This window comes from Corvus hawaiiensis, chromosome 1 (genome assembly GCF_020740725.1).
Source record: "Corvus hawaiiensis isolate bCorHaw1 chromosome 1, bCorHaw1.pri.cur, whole genome shotgun sequence".
NCBI classification, from domain to species: Eukaryota; Metazoa; Chordata; class Aves; order Passeriformes; family Corvidae; genus Corvus; species Corvus hawaiiensis.
In genome coordinates, this window is record NC_063213.1 from 71,020,346 (window position 1) to 71,037,559 (window position 17,214).

The 17,214-nt window shown below is 45.0% G+C and overlaps 2 protein-coding genes across 3 annotated transcripts in view; both read right to left on the reverse strand.

The window, feature by feature from the left end:
- Positions 1–126: 126 nt before the first annotated feature.
- On the reverse strand, positions 127–7,703 carry LOC125329101 (serpin B6-like). Its single transcript, XM_048310499.1, has 8 exons — positions 7,329–7,703; positions 6,808–6,917; positions 6,239–6,416; positions 5,215–5,352; positions 4,478–4,595; positions 4,100–4,242; positions 2,338–2,505; positions 127–1,416 (listed from the first exon to the last, which is right to left on the reverse strand). The coding sequence occupies exons 3-8, from the start codon at positions 6,404–6,406 to the stop codon at positions 1,012–1,014; spliced, it is 1,140 nt and encodes a 379-aa protein (XP_048166456.1). The 5' UTR covers positions 6,407–6,416; positions 6,808–6,917; positions 7,329–7,703; the 3' UTR covers positions 127–1,011.
- Positions 7,704–7,963: 260 nt separating this feature from the next.
- LOC125329073 (heterochromatin-associated protein MENT-like) overlaps positions 7,964–17,214 on the reverse strand; it is a 35,520-nt gene continuing 26,269 nt past the window's right edge. The window contains exons 1-8 of one of the 2 annotated variants that reach the window (XM_048310448.1): positions 16,951–17,118; positions 14,655–14,743; positions 14,067–14,244; positions 13,052–13,189; positions 12,315–12,432; positions 11,937–12,079; positions 10,175–10,342; positions 7,964–9,253 (exon numbers count right to left, since the gene is read on the reverse strand). In XM_048310448.1, coding sequence (XP_048166405.1) covers positions 8,849–9,253; positions 10,175–10,342; positions 11,937–12,079; positions 12,315–12,432; positions 13,052–13,189; positions 14,067–14,234 — 1,140 coding nt within the window. In that variant the 5' untranslated portion in view covers positions 14,235–14,244; positions 14,655–14,743; positions 16,951–17,118 and the 3' untranslated portion in view covers positions 7,964–8,848. Of the gene's footprint in view, positions 9,254–10,174; positions 10,343–11,936; positions 12,080–12,314; positions 12,433–13,051; positions 13,190–14,066; positions 14,245–14,635; positions 14,744–16,950 lie in introns of those variants that run through there. The other variant, XM_048310440.1, reaches the window with a different exon arrangement.

Below are 17,214 nucleotides of genomic sequence, written 5' to 3' on the forward strand. Positions count from 1 at the left end.
TGCCCGGCCCGCGACAACCGCGGCGGCACCGAACCCGCTGGGCTCTGCCGAGAAGCCTTCTCCTCCTGCGACACACTGAAAAATACGTGCATAACTTAGGGTAGAAAAAGGAGAAACAGACCCACGCAGCGCTTGCACTTCTTTTATTATTCCAGGAACAGGACCCACAAAACACATCCCCCGTGTAAGGACAGCCCTTGCAGCTGCGTCTTTGGAATTATACAGGTAAACTATGGTGTCCAAGAAAGTATTAACAGGATAAATATATAACAGTAGCAAAAGAAAAACCAACTCAAGGCTTTGTCATTCAAATATTCCATAGGCACCATGTGCCCTTTTGTTACATTCTTTAATAAAGGACTAGAAGCAGGTGACAGGGAATAAACCCAGGTGTCCTGGGGTGATGAAACAAAGGTACTCAGACCACAAATACCTCACAGGGACATCTGATACAAAAGCATACTTTCATTCCCGTTCTTGCCTAAGTGCTTCTCCAGTTACTAGACAAAAAAACCACAGCTAGGCAGGATGCTCAGCAACACCTGGAACAGGCTGCCAAACACTCCTTTCAGCTCCAGGGAATGTACCAAGGCACTCAATGGATGAGTCTGGAAGGTAAGAGGGGAGGGCAGCTGCAAATGTGCTCCAGCCTTGTCACAAGCAAAAGTAACTTCTTCTCTTCCATGGGCTCTCACTGCCTGACTCTGCCTGCTGCACACCAAAAGTGAAGTCAAGCACAGAGGAAGCACTCAGAGAACAAGGGGGATGGCTCTTGTGTCAGCAAGAACCTGGAGACCTCTGCACCCAGGTGCAGGGGCAGGAGGGGTAGGACATGAAAGGTGCTGTGCTTGTCTAAGCAGCTCTGTTATTCCTGCCAAGCCCAAGATCAAGAGCACAGAAGAGGGTTCAGGCACGGCTGAAAGAGACAATTAGTGCAAAAGCAGTCCCCTTGTGCCAGGGAAATGTAAATTTATTGTGTGATGGCACCTATGCTGCCAAGACATCTCCTCCTTAGGGACAGCAAAATCTGCCACAGAACAGAATGCTGGAAGTTTTGTTGTGCCGGATGAAAAAGAGGAAGGGATGATCAGCAGTAAATTCTGGAACGATCATCGCACAGCGCATCATCATCACTGCAGCTGTGGCAGCAGCCGCTTCAGTGCCTTCTTCATTGACTTCCACAAAGGACTTGTGAACCACTTCAGAGAGCACCAGCTCGTTGCCAGATGAGATTCCCGAGAAGTCTGCCTTCCCCAAGGCAAATGCATCAGGCATTCCCATGCTGCTCAGAAGGGGTTTCAGATCATAACTTTCTTCCAGTTTAAATCTGGGTAAAGACACCCTCACCTCTGTAGAGTCCATCATTTCAGGATTGATCCAATCTGTTAGCTTCTCATATGTAAGTTCTCTTTCCAGCTGAAGAAAAATCCCAAATTTACTTAATTACATTGGGAATTGAATCAGTCTTACACAAGCAAAAGAAGTGCTTATGGGGTTTGTTTACACAGTCCATAACATGCATCTTTTTTAGCAGGGTTAGTGTGTCTCAAGCCAAAACTGCAAGTTATACTTGTCACTTAAGAATACGGGCCCCACCAAGATCATTACCAAACGTTTTTTTGGTAGGTACGATCACCTCCATGTCAGGTTTACTTCTACAGAACATGTTAGATTGTTTGGGGTTTTTTTAATTTTTACTTATGGGAAAGAAAGGCACAGAGGAACAGCTAACAAGGACGCAAAGAAACAAAACCTAGTTGTTCTATCTCTTTACCAAAGATTCATTCTTCAGGTCAGTCAACAGCATCATGAAAACAGTCTGCTCGCAAGGCCCGTTGCAGTCAGTGCTAGAAAACTTTAATACACTCCTTGTCCAGAGTGCCAAAGAGGCCACACTTGTATCCTATCCTCACCACAAAAGAGATCCTGACCTTTCCTGTGAGCATCCTTCCAGGCACTGAGCCACACACCACCTGCCAGCTGCTCAGCACAGAAGATCTACAGGACAAGCCACCGGACTTCCAAAGAGCCCGCCCAAAAGCCCCCTCCCCACACTCCATCATCACCAGACTCTGCCTTCACCACAGCCACAGCTGACCTCTGCTCCTGAGCAGCACCAGCTCTTCTTCCAGAGCCTCTGGCTAAGGCAGCAGCACACAGCCTGAGCAGCACTGACACACAGAGGGGCAGTCACTTTGGGGACAGGGAGGAGAGGGACATTTCTGCTGGCACCAGGGACACAATCCCTCTGGAACTGAACTGCAGGTCTCTGAGCAACAGCAGACCTTCTTCCCTGGAAGGATTCAGGCTGTCTTTGCACTCAGCTCAACAACTTACTCTTTCCAAGCCTGTGGATCCATCCTGGATTGCATCAGGGAGCAGGATGATCATGCTCAATTCATTACCCACATAAGGGAGCTCAAGGATTTTGGTCTGGAAGTCCCCAATATAGGTCATGTTAAATGTGTCCTTCTTGAACATCATCTGCACAGGTCTGGTTTCATTCTAGAAATACAGAGGGGTCAACAGTTAGTGCTGAGCTACTCTGCTGGTCTCAAACTACGAAGCAGGCAGCCTGTTACTCAAGGCTTTTTAGGATTTGACCAAAGACAACTGATCACACACCACAGAGCGCAGACACCACACTGTCTTTTGGAAATAACTAAAAATCCCTGAGATTTCATTTTTAATTACTAATGTAGAAATGTCTTTGAGGAATTCCTTTAAGGCATATACGTGTCCTTGCCCTTTTGTTCACTTAACAGCTAGTGACAAACACTAAACTGAGCTGGTAGTAAGTAGGGGCTATGTTCTTTGCTGTAAATTAATAAGTCACTTCAATGCATGGGTTTTCATTTTTAGCCCATGCGGTTCCAAGCGCTACAACAAAGACTTAAAATATTTTTAAATGTATCTACTAAAACTACCAAGAAAGTGAGAGTATTGTTTTGAATTCTTAAAAGTTATAAGGATACTAAGAAGGGGAGAGAATTTATTCTTATTTGCATTCTCTGCTATCTTACTCCATTTCCACATGGAGCATCAGCTACTACTGTTTGCTCCATTATTTCCCTTCTTTTCAGTTTCACTGCTTTCTCCCTTACCTTCATGAGATTAAGTAGATTTCTGTTATTGAAGTAATGCTCATTGGAATAATGCCCAGAGAGAATATGGCAGAAATTATTTTGCAGCAGCACTGACACATAAAAAGGATCAATAAGCAAAAGAAAAGCCACACAGAAAAAGAAAATCATCCAGCGAGTCATAAGAAGTGCAAGAGTCACAGAAATAATTTCACAGGATATTGGAAAGGTTCCTGGGATGTCAGAGTAACTCCTTGTTACAGAACAGGATGTAAAATAACTAGCTTAAGACTTCAGCTTACACCTCGGATTTCCAATTGTTCATTGAGGACAGAGCATCAGGAACTGAGTCAGTCCAGCAGTCTCTGAACTGCTCTTGTAGAGAATATGGGGTGACCAGAAACACTCCCTCATTTAAAAAGTGCTAGTGGCACCTTAAAGCAGTCTTGGATTTATTTCACCACTGGGGACGGACAGTTTCAAGACAGGCATGAAGGCTTCCATTTTCCACAGTGCTTGCTACAAGCAGCTGAGTTAAGGAAGGCACATTCCCAGTTCTTGTTAATGACACCTGGAGGCCAAGCCAGGGCTGCAGGGGATCCTGAGGGGCAACCATGGCCTGCCCATGCCAGTGGCCAAGTCTTCTTAAGAGCACTGATCTACTTCTAAAACCAAGACTACAGAGCACACACATCGTAAAAGGACTTGTTTTTCCCCATCTATTTTGGATTGGCTCAGGGGCAGAAATGCAGCAAGAAAGCTCTGACTGAAGAAGACTTCAATTCACAAGCTTTCACACCTGTCCTTGTCCTAGGTTAAAGGTTCTAGTAATGATGTGAAAGTTCAGAGAAACTCAGCAAAGAGGGTGTTCATAGGAAAGGAAGGGGGCATAAGGGATCTCTTACAGCCGACCCAAGCTAACCCTGCTAGGAAGATTCAGTTTCTTCTTAAACGTGTTCATTTCAGACTACCTGAGGGGAACAGACTTTGCTTGTCAGCATTTCAGCACATCGTACCTTATTAATTCGGAATGGCCTTTCTGTGGTTCTCTCTTTGGTGAACTGCTTTTCCCAGCTGCCTTTGAAATAGATGGCATTCACCAGCACAAGCCTGGTCAGGGAATTCACAATCCCCTCTGCCAACAGGTTCTGGATTCTACCTTTATGATACAAAGGAAAAACCCACACTTTTAATGGGTTGACATGGATCTAATTATTATCCAAGACAGTATCTACTCTGTAAGACATACACAATAGAGAAGAGAATTATGGACCAGACACAGCAACAGCTCTGCCTTTGGGTGCTTTGAATTCACAATCCTATATCCTGAAAGGGGTGCTCACCCAAGAGGTGGCTGCCATTAAACACAACAGGGCACTTGGCAAAGCACTCACCTTCAGTCCTTTCCTCTACCCAGCCATTGATTTGTTTCCTGGAATCCTCCCAAGCATGCATGAAGTCAGTCTGCTCTAGGCCAGCATGGTAGGATTTCTCACTCAACTCTATAAATGACTAACAGGGACATTCACAACAGATTTTCACCAAGAGATTTACTCTCATTCAGACACAGATGATTCTTACATTCCCCAAGGAAATCTGCCTCCTTTCTTTCCCCAGCTTCATATCAAGCCTTGTAAGTTCTGGCTGACAAGTTCCTTCTAGGATTTATAACTCTTCTTTGAACCAGGAATTGTTACTAAATCAATTGGCTTTAACACTCTACTACAATCTTCTACTAAACCTCAATGAAAATAATGTGGCTATTTCTTTTCTTGTTTTTCTTTTAGGCTTCAGGGACATGACATAGGATTTTTTAAGTTTCTTTATAAGAGTTTTGCTAAGAGATACATCAGCCATTTGTCCCTGAGCCAATTATATGAATGGAACACAGAACCCTCAAGCGTAGAAATTCATGGATTTTACCCTGCTTTGCCATATTCAGATCACAGGTTATCTAAAAGGAGACTCTCCACCAAGTTCTGACACCAGGCTCTGGCAGAATCTATTGCACTCCTGGCTCTCAGCACAGAAAACTTGCAAGGCAAACCCCAAAGGCTGCCTTTCTCCTCTAGAGGAAAGAGGTAGCAAGTACATTATCCTAAGAAAGGCCACAAATTTAATGGCTACTTACTGGAAGGAACTCAAATGTCTTTTCTCCATAGAGCCGGTTTGCAGTTCTCAGGATGTATTTGGTGTTTGGATCATTAATTTCAGAGAGAAGGGATTGATACCCATTGTGAGCATCCTGGGCATTGTTCAGAGACAGCACCTGCACAAAGACAAACATCCACAGTGCTTGTACAAGTAATGAATGTAATTGTACAAGTATTGACTGCAGAGTCAGCAGTCCTCATTTTCCTTCCCTCAAGGAAGCACTAGAGGATCACAAAATGGCTGAGGTGGGAAGGGACCTGTGGGGACAAGCTGGTCCAAAGCCCTGCCCAAGCAGGGACACCTAGAGCTGTCCAGGACTGTGTCCAGATGGATTTTGAGTCTCTCCAATTATGCAAACAATATAAGTTTTTGAGAAACTTCCATAAATATAAATGGAAACAAAACATGGGTTTATACTCCTCTCCCAGGTTGCAAAGGAAACAAACATCAGAACCAAAACGACTGATTTTGCACTTAATATTGTCAGTTCCTGCATAAAACACATGCCAAGTCGTGTTTGCTACCTGAGCAATTTCTTAAAAAGGAGGTAATCAGGTTGCAGTTACCAGTTTGAAATTTAGACAGTGGGATTGTTTTAGTATTTTTTCAGTTGCCAGCTTCATTTTCAGAACATGTATCATGTGATACTAAGCCCAAGCAAGGAAGCAAAAGAAAATACTTTATGCAGCCACTAATTGATCACACCAATAAATAAATCCCAGGTACCTCCCAAATACACATTAAAGAAGATCTGTCTCAAAAACCACAAAAACCTCCACACAACAAAACCCAGGAACCTCTTCATTTCATAATGAACAAAGCTCACACTAAAAAACAACGGAAACAGGTTCTGCTTACACACCCACCAGAGGAATGGCTCTGCTCTCTCAGACTACAATGACAATCACAGTTTAGCACAAGGGCATGGCACAGACTGTAAGACACATCTGTTCCTCATACGCTCCCATCAAATGCCATCCAACAACTTTATTTGGACCTACCTTTGTTATTTGGGCTTCAGTGCTACCTCTTGAACCCAGCAAAACCATGGACAAAGCAGAAGAAATACTCAGTGGCGAAAAGAACACATTCTGCCCACTTTTCTTCTCACACAGCTTTCTTAAGAGCTCCAGAGAAAAAGTGGTGTTTGCTGCACAGAGGCTTTCCATGCTCCCGAGCCTGGGACATAAAACACAGAACAAGAACGGATCAAACTTTTTTGGAACACAAAAACTTGTTTCTCTCTTTTGCACTTCCCTGCAGAAACTAGGCAACAAATGTCATGACTCGCTTGGAAAATTATCAGCTCACTGGAGACTGATTTGGTGGCACAAGCACCTGAAGTCCCACACTACATATTTGAGTTATTTTACCAGTTTAGAGTCTGCTTCTGGATTTCAATCCCATATCCACACAGTGTGATATCTTTTGAGGTGGCCAGGCACAACAGCATTTTGTTCAGGACTTACTGAAAGAAGTCTCTCTTGACTTCATAGAGAAAATAATTTGCTTTTATAGGACAACCTGAGCCAAAGTTAGACAGCAGAATGACAGAATTACCAACTCTTACCTTCTGTAAGTCTACAGACCTTCAGTGGTACCTGCAGCTTGCTTCTATGTGTGCACGCTGGGTTTTAAACCTATCAGCCAGGCTGGGAGATGTCAGCAGAGTTACTTTGGCTACGAAAAGCAAGAATTTCATTGTAACTGCAACATTCTCTGGGAAAACAAAAAAAAAACCAAGAACAAAAAACCAAACCAAACCAACAACAACAAAAAAAACCCAACAAAAAACCCACAAACAAACAAAACCCCCCAAACCTGATACCTTGCAACTTAGCAAAGAAAAAAACACAATTCCCCAAACTAAAAACCCCAACAAAATAAATATCCCTCACATTTGTCATACCATATTTCTTCCCCATATAACTCATATATCCCAACATTACTTATCACTCCAAGTTACTGGCATTATTAAAAAAAAAAAATTTCTTGCCCTCTAACTGGAAATTGGAAGCATTTGTCCTGGCAAGAATGCAGGTTAAGATTCTTCAGCCTCACAGACCCTGCCCACCCACACATCTGACTCACACAGCAGCTTTCCCCCGCTTCTTAAGGCAGAACTGTCAGATTCGCTGCTTCCTTTCAGATTCAAGTACGGGGAGGAGTTTGCATCCGAATCTCCGTCTTTCCTGCACGGTCCTCCCACAGGAATTGTAAATATCCCTGTTAGCTCTCTCCTGCAGACACACAATCGCACGGCAGCTTTGCAATGCTCTCTTAGCAAACTCTGTGCTAAAAAACCGCAACAACAACAGCTCCCCGACCCAAGATCTAAACCAATACCCCAGAGCGCGCCTTCACTTTCCTTTCCTTACACCACCCGTGCAAGCCTTGCTCCCAAACCCCTCACAGCCCGCACCCTCCGCCGCCCGAGAAGCGCTCCGATTTGGCGGAGACAGAAAGAATTCCTGCATTGCTTCCCGATTCCGCCCCGTTCCCGCTGGGTGCCCCGCGGGCGGGGCCAGGGGCGGAGGCTGCCCCGGTCCCCTCCCGGCCCGCGCAGCCCCAGCGCAGCCGAGGCCGCTTGGCCGCTTCCCTGCCCGGCCCGCGACAACCGCGGCGGCACCGAACCCGCTGGGCTCTGCCGAGAAGCCTTCTCCTCCTGCGACACACTGAAAAATACGTGCATAACTTAGGGTAGAAAAAGGAGAAACAGACCCACGCAGCGCTTGCACTTCTTTTATTATTCCAGGAACAGGACCCACAAAACACATCCCCCGTGTAAGGACAGCCCTTGCAGCTGCGTCTTTGGAATTATACAGGTAAACTATGGTGTCCAAGAAAGTATTAACAGGATAAATATATAACAGTAGCAAAAGAAAAACCAACTCAAGGCTTTGTCATTCAAATATTCCATAGGCACCATGTGCCCTTTTGTTACATTCTTTAATAAAGGACTAGAAGCAGGTGACAGGGAATAAACCCAGGTGTCCTGGGGTGATGAAACAAAGGTACTCAGACCACAAATACCTCACAGGGACATCTGATACAAAAGCATACTTTCATTCCCGTTCTTGCCTAAGTGCTTCTCCAGTTACTAGACAAAAAAACCACAGCTAGGCAGGATGCTCAGCAACACCTGGAACAGGCTGCCAAACACTCCTTTCAGCTCCAGGGAATGTACCAAGGCACTCAATGGATGAGTCTGGAAGGTAAGAGGGGAGGGCAGCTGCAAATGTGCTCCAGCCTTGTCACAAGCAAAAGTAACTTCTTCTCTTCCATGGGCTCTCACTGCCTGACTCTGCCTGCTGCACACCAAAAGTGAAGTCAAGCACAGAGGAAGCACTCAGAGAACAAGGGGGATGGCTCTTGTGTCAGCAAGAACCTGGAGACCTCTGCACCCAGGTGCAGGGGCAGGAGGGGTAGGACATGAAAGGTGCTGTGCTTGTCTAAGCAGCTCTGTTATTCCTGCCAAGCCCAAGATCAAGAGCACAGAAGAGGGTTCAGGCACGGCTGAAAGAGACAATTAGTGCAAAAGCAGTCCCCTTGTGCCAGGGAAATGTAAATTTATTGTGTGATGGCACCTATGCTGCCAAGACATCTCCTCCTTAGGGACAGCAAAATCTGCCACAGAACAGAATGCTGGAAGTTTTGTTGTGCCGGATGAAGAAGAGGAAGGGATGATCAGCAGTAAATTCTGGAACGATCATCGCACAGCGCATCATCATCACTGCAGCTGTGGCAGCAGCCGCTTCAGTGCCTTCTTCATTGACTTCCACAAAGGACTTGTGAACCACTTCAGAGAGCACCAGCTCGTTGCCAGATGAGATTCCCGAGAAGTCTGCCTTCCCCAAGGCAAATGCATCAGGCATTCCCATGCTGCTCAGAAGGGGTTTCAGATCATAACTTTCTTCCAGTTTAAATCTGGGTAAAGACACCCTCACCTCTGTAGAGTCCATCATTTCAGGATTGATCCAATCTGTTAGCTTCTCATATGTAAGTTCTCTTTCCAGCTGAAGAAAAATCCCAAATTTACTTAATTACATTGGGAATTGAATCAGTCTTACACAAGCAAAAGAAGTGCTTATGGGGTTTGTTTACACAGTCCATAACATGCATCTTTTTTAGCAGGGTTAGTGTGTCTCAAGCCAAAACTGCAAGTTATACTTGTCACTTAAGAATACGGGCCCCACCAAGATCATTACCAAACGTTTTTTTGGTAGGTACGATCACCTCCATGTCAGGTTTACTTCTACAGAACATGTTAGATTGTTTGGGGTTTTTTTAATTTTTACTTATGGGAAAGAAAGGCACAGAGGAACAGCTAACAAGGACGCAAAGAAACAAAACCTAGTTGTTCTATCTCTTTACCAAAGATTCATTCTTCAGGTCAGTCAACAGCATCATGAAAACAGTCTGCTCGCAAGGCCCGTTGCAGTCAGTGCTAGAAAACTTTAATACACTCCTTGTCCAGAGTGCCAAAGAGGCCACACTTGTATCCTATCCTCACCACAAAAGAGATCCTGACCTTTCCTGTGAGCATCCTTCCAGGCACTGAGCCACACACCACCTGCCAGCTGCTCAGCACAGAAGATCTACAGGACAAGCCACCGGACTTCCAAAGAGCCCGCCCAAAAGCCCCCTCCCCACACTCCATCATCACCAGACTCTGCCTTCACCACAGCCACAGCTGACCTCTGCTCCTGAGCAGCACCAGCTCTTCTTCCAGAGCCTCTGGCTAAGGCAGCAGCACACAGCCTGAGCAGCACTGACACACAGAGGGGCAGTCACTTTGGGGACAGGGAGGAGAGGGACATTTCTGCTGGCACCAGGGACACAATCCCTCTGGAACTGAACTGCAGGTCTCTGAGCAACAGCAGACCTTCTTCCCTGGAAGGATTCAGGCTGTCTTTGCACTCAGCTCAACAACTTACTCTTTCCAAGCCTGTGGATCCATCCTGGATTGCATCAGGGAGCAGGATGATCATGCTCAATTCATTACCCACATAAGGGAGCTCAAGGATTTTGGTCTGGAAGTCCCCAATATAGGTCATGTTAAATGTGTCCTTCTTGAACATCATCTGCACAGGTCTGGTTTCATTCTAGAAATACAGAGGGGTCAACAGTTAGTGCTGAGCTACTCTGCTGGTCTCAAACTACGAAGCAGGCAGCCTGTTACTCAAGGCTTTTTAGGATTTGACCAAAGACAACTGATCACACACCACAGAGCGCAGACACCACACTGTCTTTTGGAAATAACTAAAAATCCCTGAGATTTCATTTTTAATTACTAATGTAGAAATGTCTTTGAGGAATTCCTTTAAGGCATATACGTGTCCTTGCCCTTTTGTTCACTTAACAGCTAGTGACAAACACTAAACTGAGCTGGTAGTAAGTAGGGGCTATGTTCTTTGCTGTAAATTAATAAGTCACTTCAATGCATGGGTTTTCATTTTTAGCCCATGCGGTTCCAAGCGCTACAACAAAGACTTAAAATATTTTTAAATGTATCTACTAAAACTACCAAGAAAGTGAGAGTATTGTTTTGAATTCTTAAAAGTTATAAGGATACTAAGAAGGGGAGAGAATTTATTCTTATTTGCATTCTCTGCTATCTTACTCCATTTCCACATGGAGCATCAGCTACTACTGTTTGCTCCATTATTTCCCTTCTTTTCAGTTTCACTGCTTTCTCCCTTACCTTCATGAGATTAAGTAGATTTCTGTTATTGAAGTAATGCTCATTGGAATAATGCCCAGAGAGAATATGGCAGAAATTATTTTGCAGCAGCACTGACACATAAAAAGGATCAATAAGCAAAAGAAAAGCCACACAGAAAAAGAAAATCATCCAGCGAGTCATAAGAAGTGCAAGAGTCACAGAAATAATTTCACAGGATATTGGAAAGGTTCCTGGGATGTCAGAGTAACTCCTTGTTACAGAACAGGATGTAAAATAACTAGCTTAAGACTTCAGCTTACACCTCGGATTTCCAATTGTTCATTGAGGACAGAGCATCAGGAACTGAGTCAGTCCAGCAGTCTCTGAACTGCTCTTGTAGAGAATATGGGGTGACCAGAAACACTCCCTCATTTAAAAAGTGCTAGTGGCACCTTAAAGCAGTCTTGGATTTATTTCACCACTGGGGACGGACAGTTTCAAGACAGGCATGAAGGCTTCCATTTTCCACAGTGCTTGCTACAAGCAGCTGAGTTAAGGAAGGCACATTCCCAGTTCTTGTTAATGACACCTGGAGGCCAAGCCAGGGCTGCAGGGGATCCTGAGGGGCAACCATGGCCTGCCCATGCCAGTGGCCAAGTCTTCTTAAGAGCACTGATCTACTTCTAAAACCAAGACTACAGAGCACACACATCGTAAAAGGACTTGTTTTTCCCCATCTATTTTGGATTGGCTCAGGGGCAGAAATGCAGCAAGAAAGCTCTGACTGAAGAAGACTTCAATTCACAAGCTTTCACACCTGTCCTTGTCCTAGGTTAAAGGTTCTAGTAATGATGTGAAAGTTCAGAGAAACTCAGCAAAGAGGGTGTTCATAGGAAAGGAAGGGGGCATAAGGGATCTCTTACAGCCGACCCAAGCTAACCCTGCTAGGAAGATTCAGTTTCTTCTTAAACGTGTTCATTTCAGACTACCTGAGGGGAACAGACTTTGCTTGTCAGCATTTCAGCACATCGTACCTTATTAATTCGGAATGGCCTTTCTGTGGTTCTCTCTTTGGTGAACTGCTTTTCCCAGCTGCCTTTGAAATAGATGGCATTCACCAGCACAAGCCTGGTCAGGGAATTCACAATCCCCTCTGCCAACAGGTTCTGGATTCTACCTTTATGATACAAAGGAAAAACCCACACTTTTAATGGGTTGACATGGATCTAATTATTATCCAAGACAGTATCTACTCTGTAAGACATACACAATAGAGAAGAGAATTATGGACCAGACACAGCAACAGCTCTGCCTTTGGGTGCTTTGAATTCACAATCCTATATCCTGAAAGGGGTGCTCACCCAAGAGGTGGCTGCCATTAAACACAACAGGGCACTTGGCAAAGCACTCACCTTCAGTCCTTTCCTCTACCCAGCCATTGATTTGTTTCCTGGAATCCTCCCAAGCATGCATGAAGTCAGTCTGCTCTAGGCCAGCATGGTAGGATTTCTCACTCAACTCTATAAATGACTAACAGGGACATTCACAACAGATTTTCACCAAGAGATTTACTCTCATTCAGACACAGATGATTCTTACATTCCCCAAGGAAATCTGCCTCCTTTCTTTCCCCAGCTTCATATCAAGCCTTGTAAGTTCTGGCTGACAAGTTCCTTCTAGGATTTATAACTCTTCTTTGAACCAGGAATTGTTACTAAATCAATTGGCTTTAACACTCTACTACAATCTTCTACTAAACCTCAATGAAAATAATGTGGCTATTTCTTTTCTTGTTTTTCTTTTAGGCTTCAAGGACATGACATAGGATTTTTTAAGTTTCTTTATAAGAGTTTTGCTAAGAGATACATCAGCCATTTGTCCCTGAGCCAATTATATGAATGGAACACAGAACCCTCAAGCGTAGAAATTCATGGATTTTACCCTGCTTTGCCATATTCAGATCACAGGTTATCTAAAAGGAGACTCTCCACCAAGTTCTGACACCAGGCTCTGGCAGAATCTATTGCACTCCTGGCTCTCAGCACAGAAAACTTGCAAGGCAAACCCCAAAGGCTGCCTTTCTCCTCTAGAGGAAAGAGGTAGCAAGTACATTATCCTAAGAAAGGCCACAAATTTAATGGCTACTTACTGGAAGGAACTCAAATGTCTTTTCTCCATAGAGCCGGTTTGCAGTTCTCAGGATGTATTTGGTGTTTGGATCATTAATTTCAGAGAGAAGGGATTGATACCCATTGTGAGCATCCTGGGCATTGTTCAGAGACAGCACCTGCACAAAGACAAACATCCACAGTGCTTGTACAAGTAATGAATGTAATTGTACAAGTATTGACTGCAGAGTCAGCAGTCCTCATTTTCCTTCCCTCAAGGAAGCACTAGAGGATCACAAAATGGCTGAGGTGGGAAGGGACCTGTGGGGACAAGCTGGTCCAAAGCCCTGCCCAAGCAGGGACACCTAGAGCTGTCCAGGACTGTGTCCAGATGGATTTTGAGTCTCTCCAATTATGCAAATAGTATAAGTTTTTGAGAAACTTCCATAAATATAAATGGAAACAAAACATGGGTTTATACTCCTCTCCCAGTTTGCAAAGGAAGCAAACATCAGAACCAAAACGACTGATTTTGCACTTAATATTGTCAGTTCCTGCATAAAACACATGCCAAGTCGTGTTTGCTACCTGAGCAATTTCTTAAAAAGGAGGTAATCAGGTTGCAGTTACCAGTTTGAAATTTAGACAGTGGGATTGTTTTAGTATTTTTTCAGTTGCCAGCTTCATTTTCAGAACATGTATCATGTGATACTAAGCCCAAGCAAGGAAGCAAAAGAAAATACTTTATGCAGCCACTAATTGATCACACCAATAAATAAATCCTAGGTACCTCCCAAATACACATTAAAGAAGATCTGTCTCAAAAACCTCCACACAACAAAACCCAGGAACCTCTTCATTTCATAATGAACAAAGCTCACACTAAAAAACAACGGAAACAGGTTCTGCTTACACACCCACCAGAGGAATGGCTCTGCTCTCTCAGACTACAATGACAATCACAGTTTAGCACAAGGGCATGGCACAGACTGTAAGACACATCTGTTCCTCATACGCTCCCATCAAATGCCATCCAACAACTTTATTTGGACCTACCTTTGTTATTTGGGCTTCAGTGCTACCTCTTGAACCCAGCAAAACCATGGACAAAGCAGAAGAAATACTCAGTGGCGAAAAGAACACATTCTGCCCACTTTTCTTCTCACACAGCTTTCTTAAGAGCTCCAGAGAAAAAGTGGTGTTTGCTGCACAGAGGCTTTCCATGCTCCCGAGCCTGGGACATAAAACACAGAACAAGAACGGATCAAACTTTTTTGGAACACAAAAACTTGTTTCTCTCTTTTGCACTTCCCTGCAGAAACTAGGCAACAAATGTCATGACTTGCTTGGAAAATTATCAGCTCACTGGAGACTGATTTGGTGGCACAAGCACCTGAAGTCCCACACTACATATTTGAGTTATTTTACCAGTTTAGAGTCTGCTTCTGGATTTCAATCCCATATCCACACAGTGTGATATCTTTTGAGGTGGCCAGGCACAACAGCATTTTGTTCAGGACTTACTGAAAGAAGTCTCTCTTGACTTTACACAGAAAATAATTTGCTTTTATAGGGCAACCTGAGCCAAAGTTAGACAGCAGAATGACAGAATTACCAACTCTTACCTTCTGTAAGTCTACAGACCTTCAGTGGTACCTGCAGCTTGCTTCTGCGTTTGCACGCTGGGTTTTAAACCTTCCAGCCAGGCTGGGAGAAGTCAGCAGTTATATGGCCTACAATATAAAAGAAAGAAAAAAAAATAAATTATGTCGCCAGCATGACATGTGACTGCAATTTCCTGCTTTATTACAAAGAAAAAAGATCAAAGTTCATTTTAGCTCTGTTTTATTGCCTGCAAAGCAGCAATGCACATAATCATAAGCTCAGTGCCTGTCATACTCTACATACATCTGTTATAAGTAGTGAATTTGAATCAACACACCTATTAAATGAGCAATAACTACTAGAACACTGAGTTAATCACAGATAAGTATCATATGTCATCATAAGATACCTACTGATAGTTTTTACTATCTCTGTGTTTTGTTCTTCCCTTTAGGCAGGGCCTAGTGTTGACATGTTGCTACCAAATACAAAACCAACACCTAATTCATACTACTGATTCATTATCGTAGCCAGAGAGTTGAAAAGAGCAAGTTTCCACCTGCATGCTCTTCCACCCAAGAAAATTTCTTGCTAGTAGCTTTACTATAAGCAGTAGGCATTTTCTCCAATTTCTCTTCTCCCATAGCTAAAAAAAAATACAAGCAAAAAACAAGCAAGCTTTGATGGAAACAATCCTCCAATTGTGTCTGAATGAGTACTTTATGCACAACATAAAGAGGAGACACATAGTGTTCACATTGGTTACAATGAAGACCAGAATTTTCCTACTGTCCCAATACCTGCAGATTGCTAGCAGTAAGGTTTTTTTGGCCTCTGGGTCAAAACACACAGGATTAGTGACACGAGCAGGCAGTTATTTCCTAGCAAGTGTCTGTACAGTTTCCACAACAGGCAAGAATTTACAGACAAAAGGATGCAACTGACACTATCTGACTGCCTGAAAATCAGAGGCATTCAACCAAATCAAAAATAATATTCAACAGCTGGGACACAAGGCTAGGAGTTACATCTGCACAGTCAACTATGCTTTCTCTGCAGCTCAGGAGGAGCAACATAAGTACAGACACCTTTCTCATCAGAGACAATACATAGTTTGGAATCCACAGTTTTGGAGTAAATCCACAGTGACCACACTTTAAGGAACCAACAACCTCATGATACAAGTACATATTTATTGGTCAATTGCATACTGCTGCAAAGCCCTCAGTGGTCAGAGGGTTTGCTGACAGCAACTCCTTCCTCACTCTGCTCTCCCCATGCTCTGCAAGTCAGCGGTGAGACACTCGTACAGAGGTTTTGGCATGCCCAGACACTGTGTGTTCCTACCACTCTGAATTTGATGCATATATTCTCAGCAGTCAACACCTGCGCTTCAGGACAGTCTTTATGGACCAAAAGGCCATATGCCGTATGTAGATCAACCAGCAGACAGCTACTGCAGGGCCTCGCCACAGGGAAACCAGAGCAGGGTGCAGCTCTCCTCCAGCCTGCGGCCCCAAGAGACACTTCCCACCAAAACTACAGTGTGGATCAGTGTCAAACTGATCCAAACAAGAACACTTCCCGACGTTGTGTCAGCTGCATCAGAGGAGACTCAACTCTTTCAAACACAGCCCCAGAGGGAACTCAGGGCAATGGCCACCAGGCCGTGTCCATCTCCACAAAGAAAGCTCTGTCTGTGGCACGGACACCCCTTTTCCCACCTGCTGAACCAAAGCAGACTTCGTTGAGGGAAAATGCTTCATTTAGGATTTGGAGAGTTGGGAGCGGTATTAAAACACCTGCAGGGCGAGGTCGCAGACAGCTCCTGGTGATGGCCCTTGGCATCGCAGCTCTCCAGGGGGGCAGACCGTGGGACACGGCCCCGCTGCTGCCCGCCTCCTGACCCCTGTGCCTCCGCAGGGGCGGGGAGATGGGGAGCAGCCTGACACTGTTCCAGCACGCTGAGGCACAAGAAGCCAAAGGTTTGGCCCGCCCTGGAGCGAAGAGTTCCTTCTCCACCCCCGCCGCGGGCTTGGCCCGATGGCAGACGTCCCAGTCGTGCATCCCCGCGGTGCTCCCGGCGCTCCCTAAGAAGCGCTCCCGGCACACCGCCGCGGCTCCAGCTGGCTAGAAGCGGCGGTATTTAGGGAATGTCACGAAAGAGGGAAGAAAAAAAAGAAAACACGAAACACAATAAAAGCAACACCATGCAGATCTACTTCTTTTTTAAAAAAAAACGCAAAACAAGAAAACCCAAAAAAACCACAGGCACAGGCTTCCCGTAGAAAACCGTAGGACAACGCAGCAACAGCAACGCGGCCGCCGCACTCACCCCGCCGGCCGCCGCGCTCCCTGTTCCCGGAAGCGCCGCCAAGCACAGGGAAAGAACGGGAACCCGGCCCCCCGGGACCTAGGCAGAGCCTGAGGCGCTTCACCCTTGCCCGCCGGGAACGGGGAGGTGCCGCCGCCCCTCCCCGTAAAATGGCGGCCCCGTCGCCTCAGTGAGTCTTGGCCGCTGCTCCCCTCCCCTTGCAGCTCCGCCGGCCTCGGCCCGTGTTTTTTCACCTCTGCCTCCCTCTCGTGGCAGAGCTGACAG

Bases quoted from the DNA above. Each gene is read 5' to 3' on its own strand.
- LOC125329101 (XM_048310499.1), bottom strand. From the start codon at position 6,406: ATGGAAAGCCTCTGTGCAGCAAACACCACTTTTTCTCTGGAGCTCTTA. The intron at 5,353-6,238 runs GTAGGTCCAAAT...GTCTTTGTGCAG, and splicing joins CTGAAGCCCAAATAACAAAG to GTGCTGTCTCTGAACAATGC. The intron at 4,243-4,477 runs GTGAGTGCTTTG...TGTATCATAAAG, and splicing joins GGTAGAGGAAAGGACTGAAG to GTAGAATCCAGAACCTGTTG.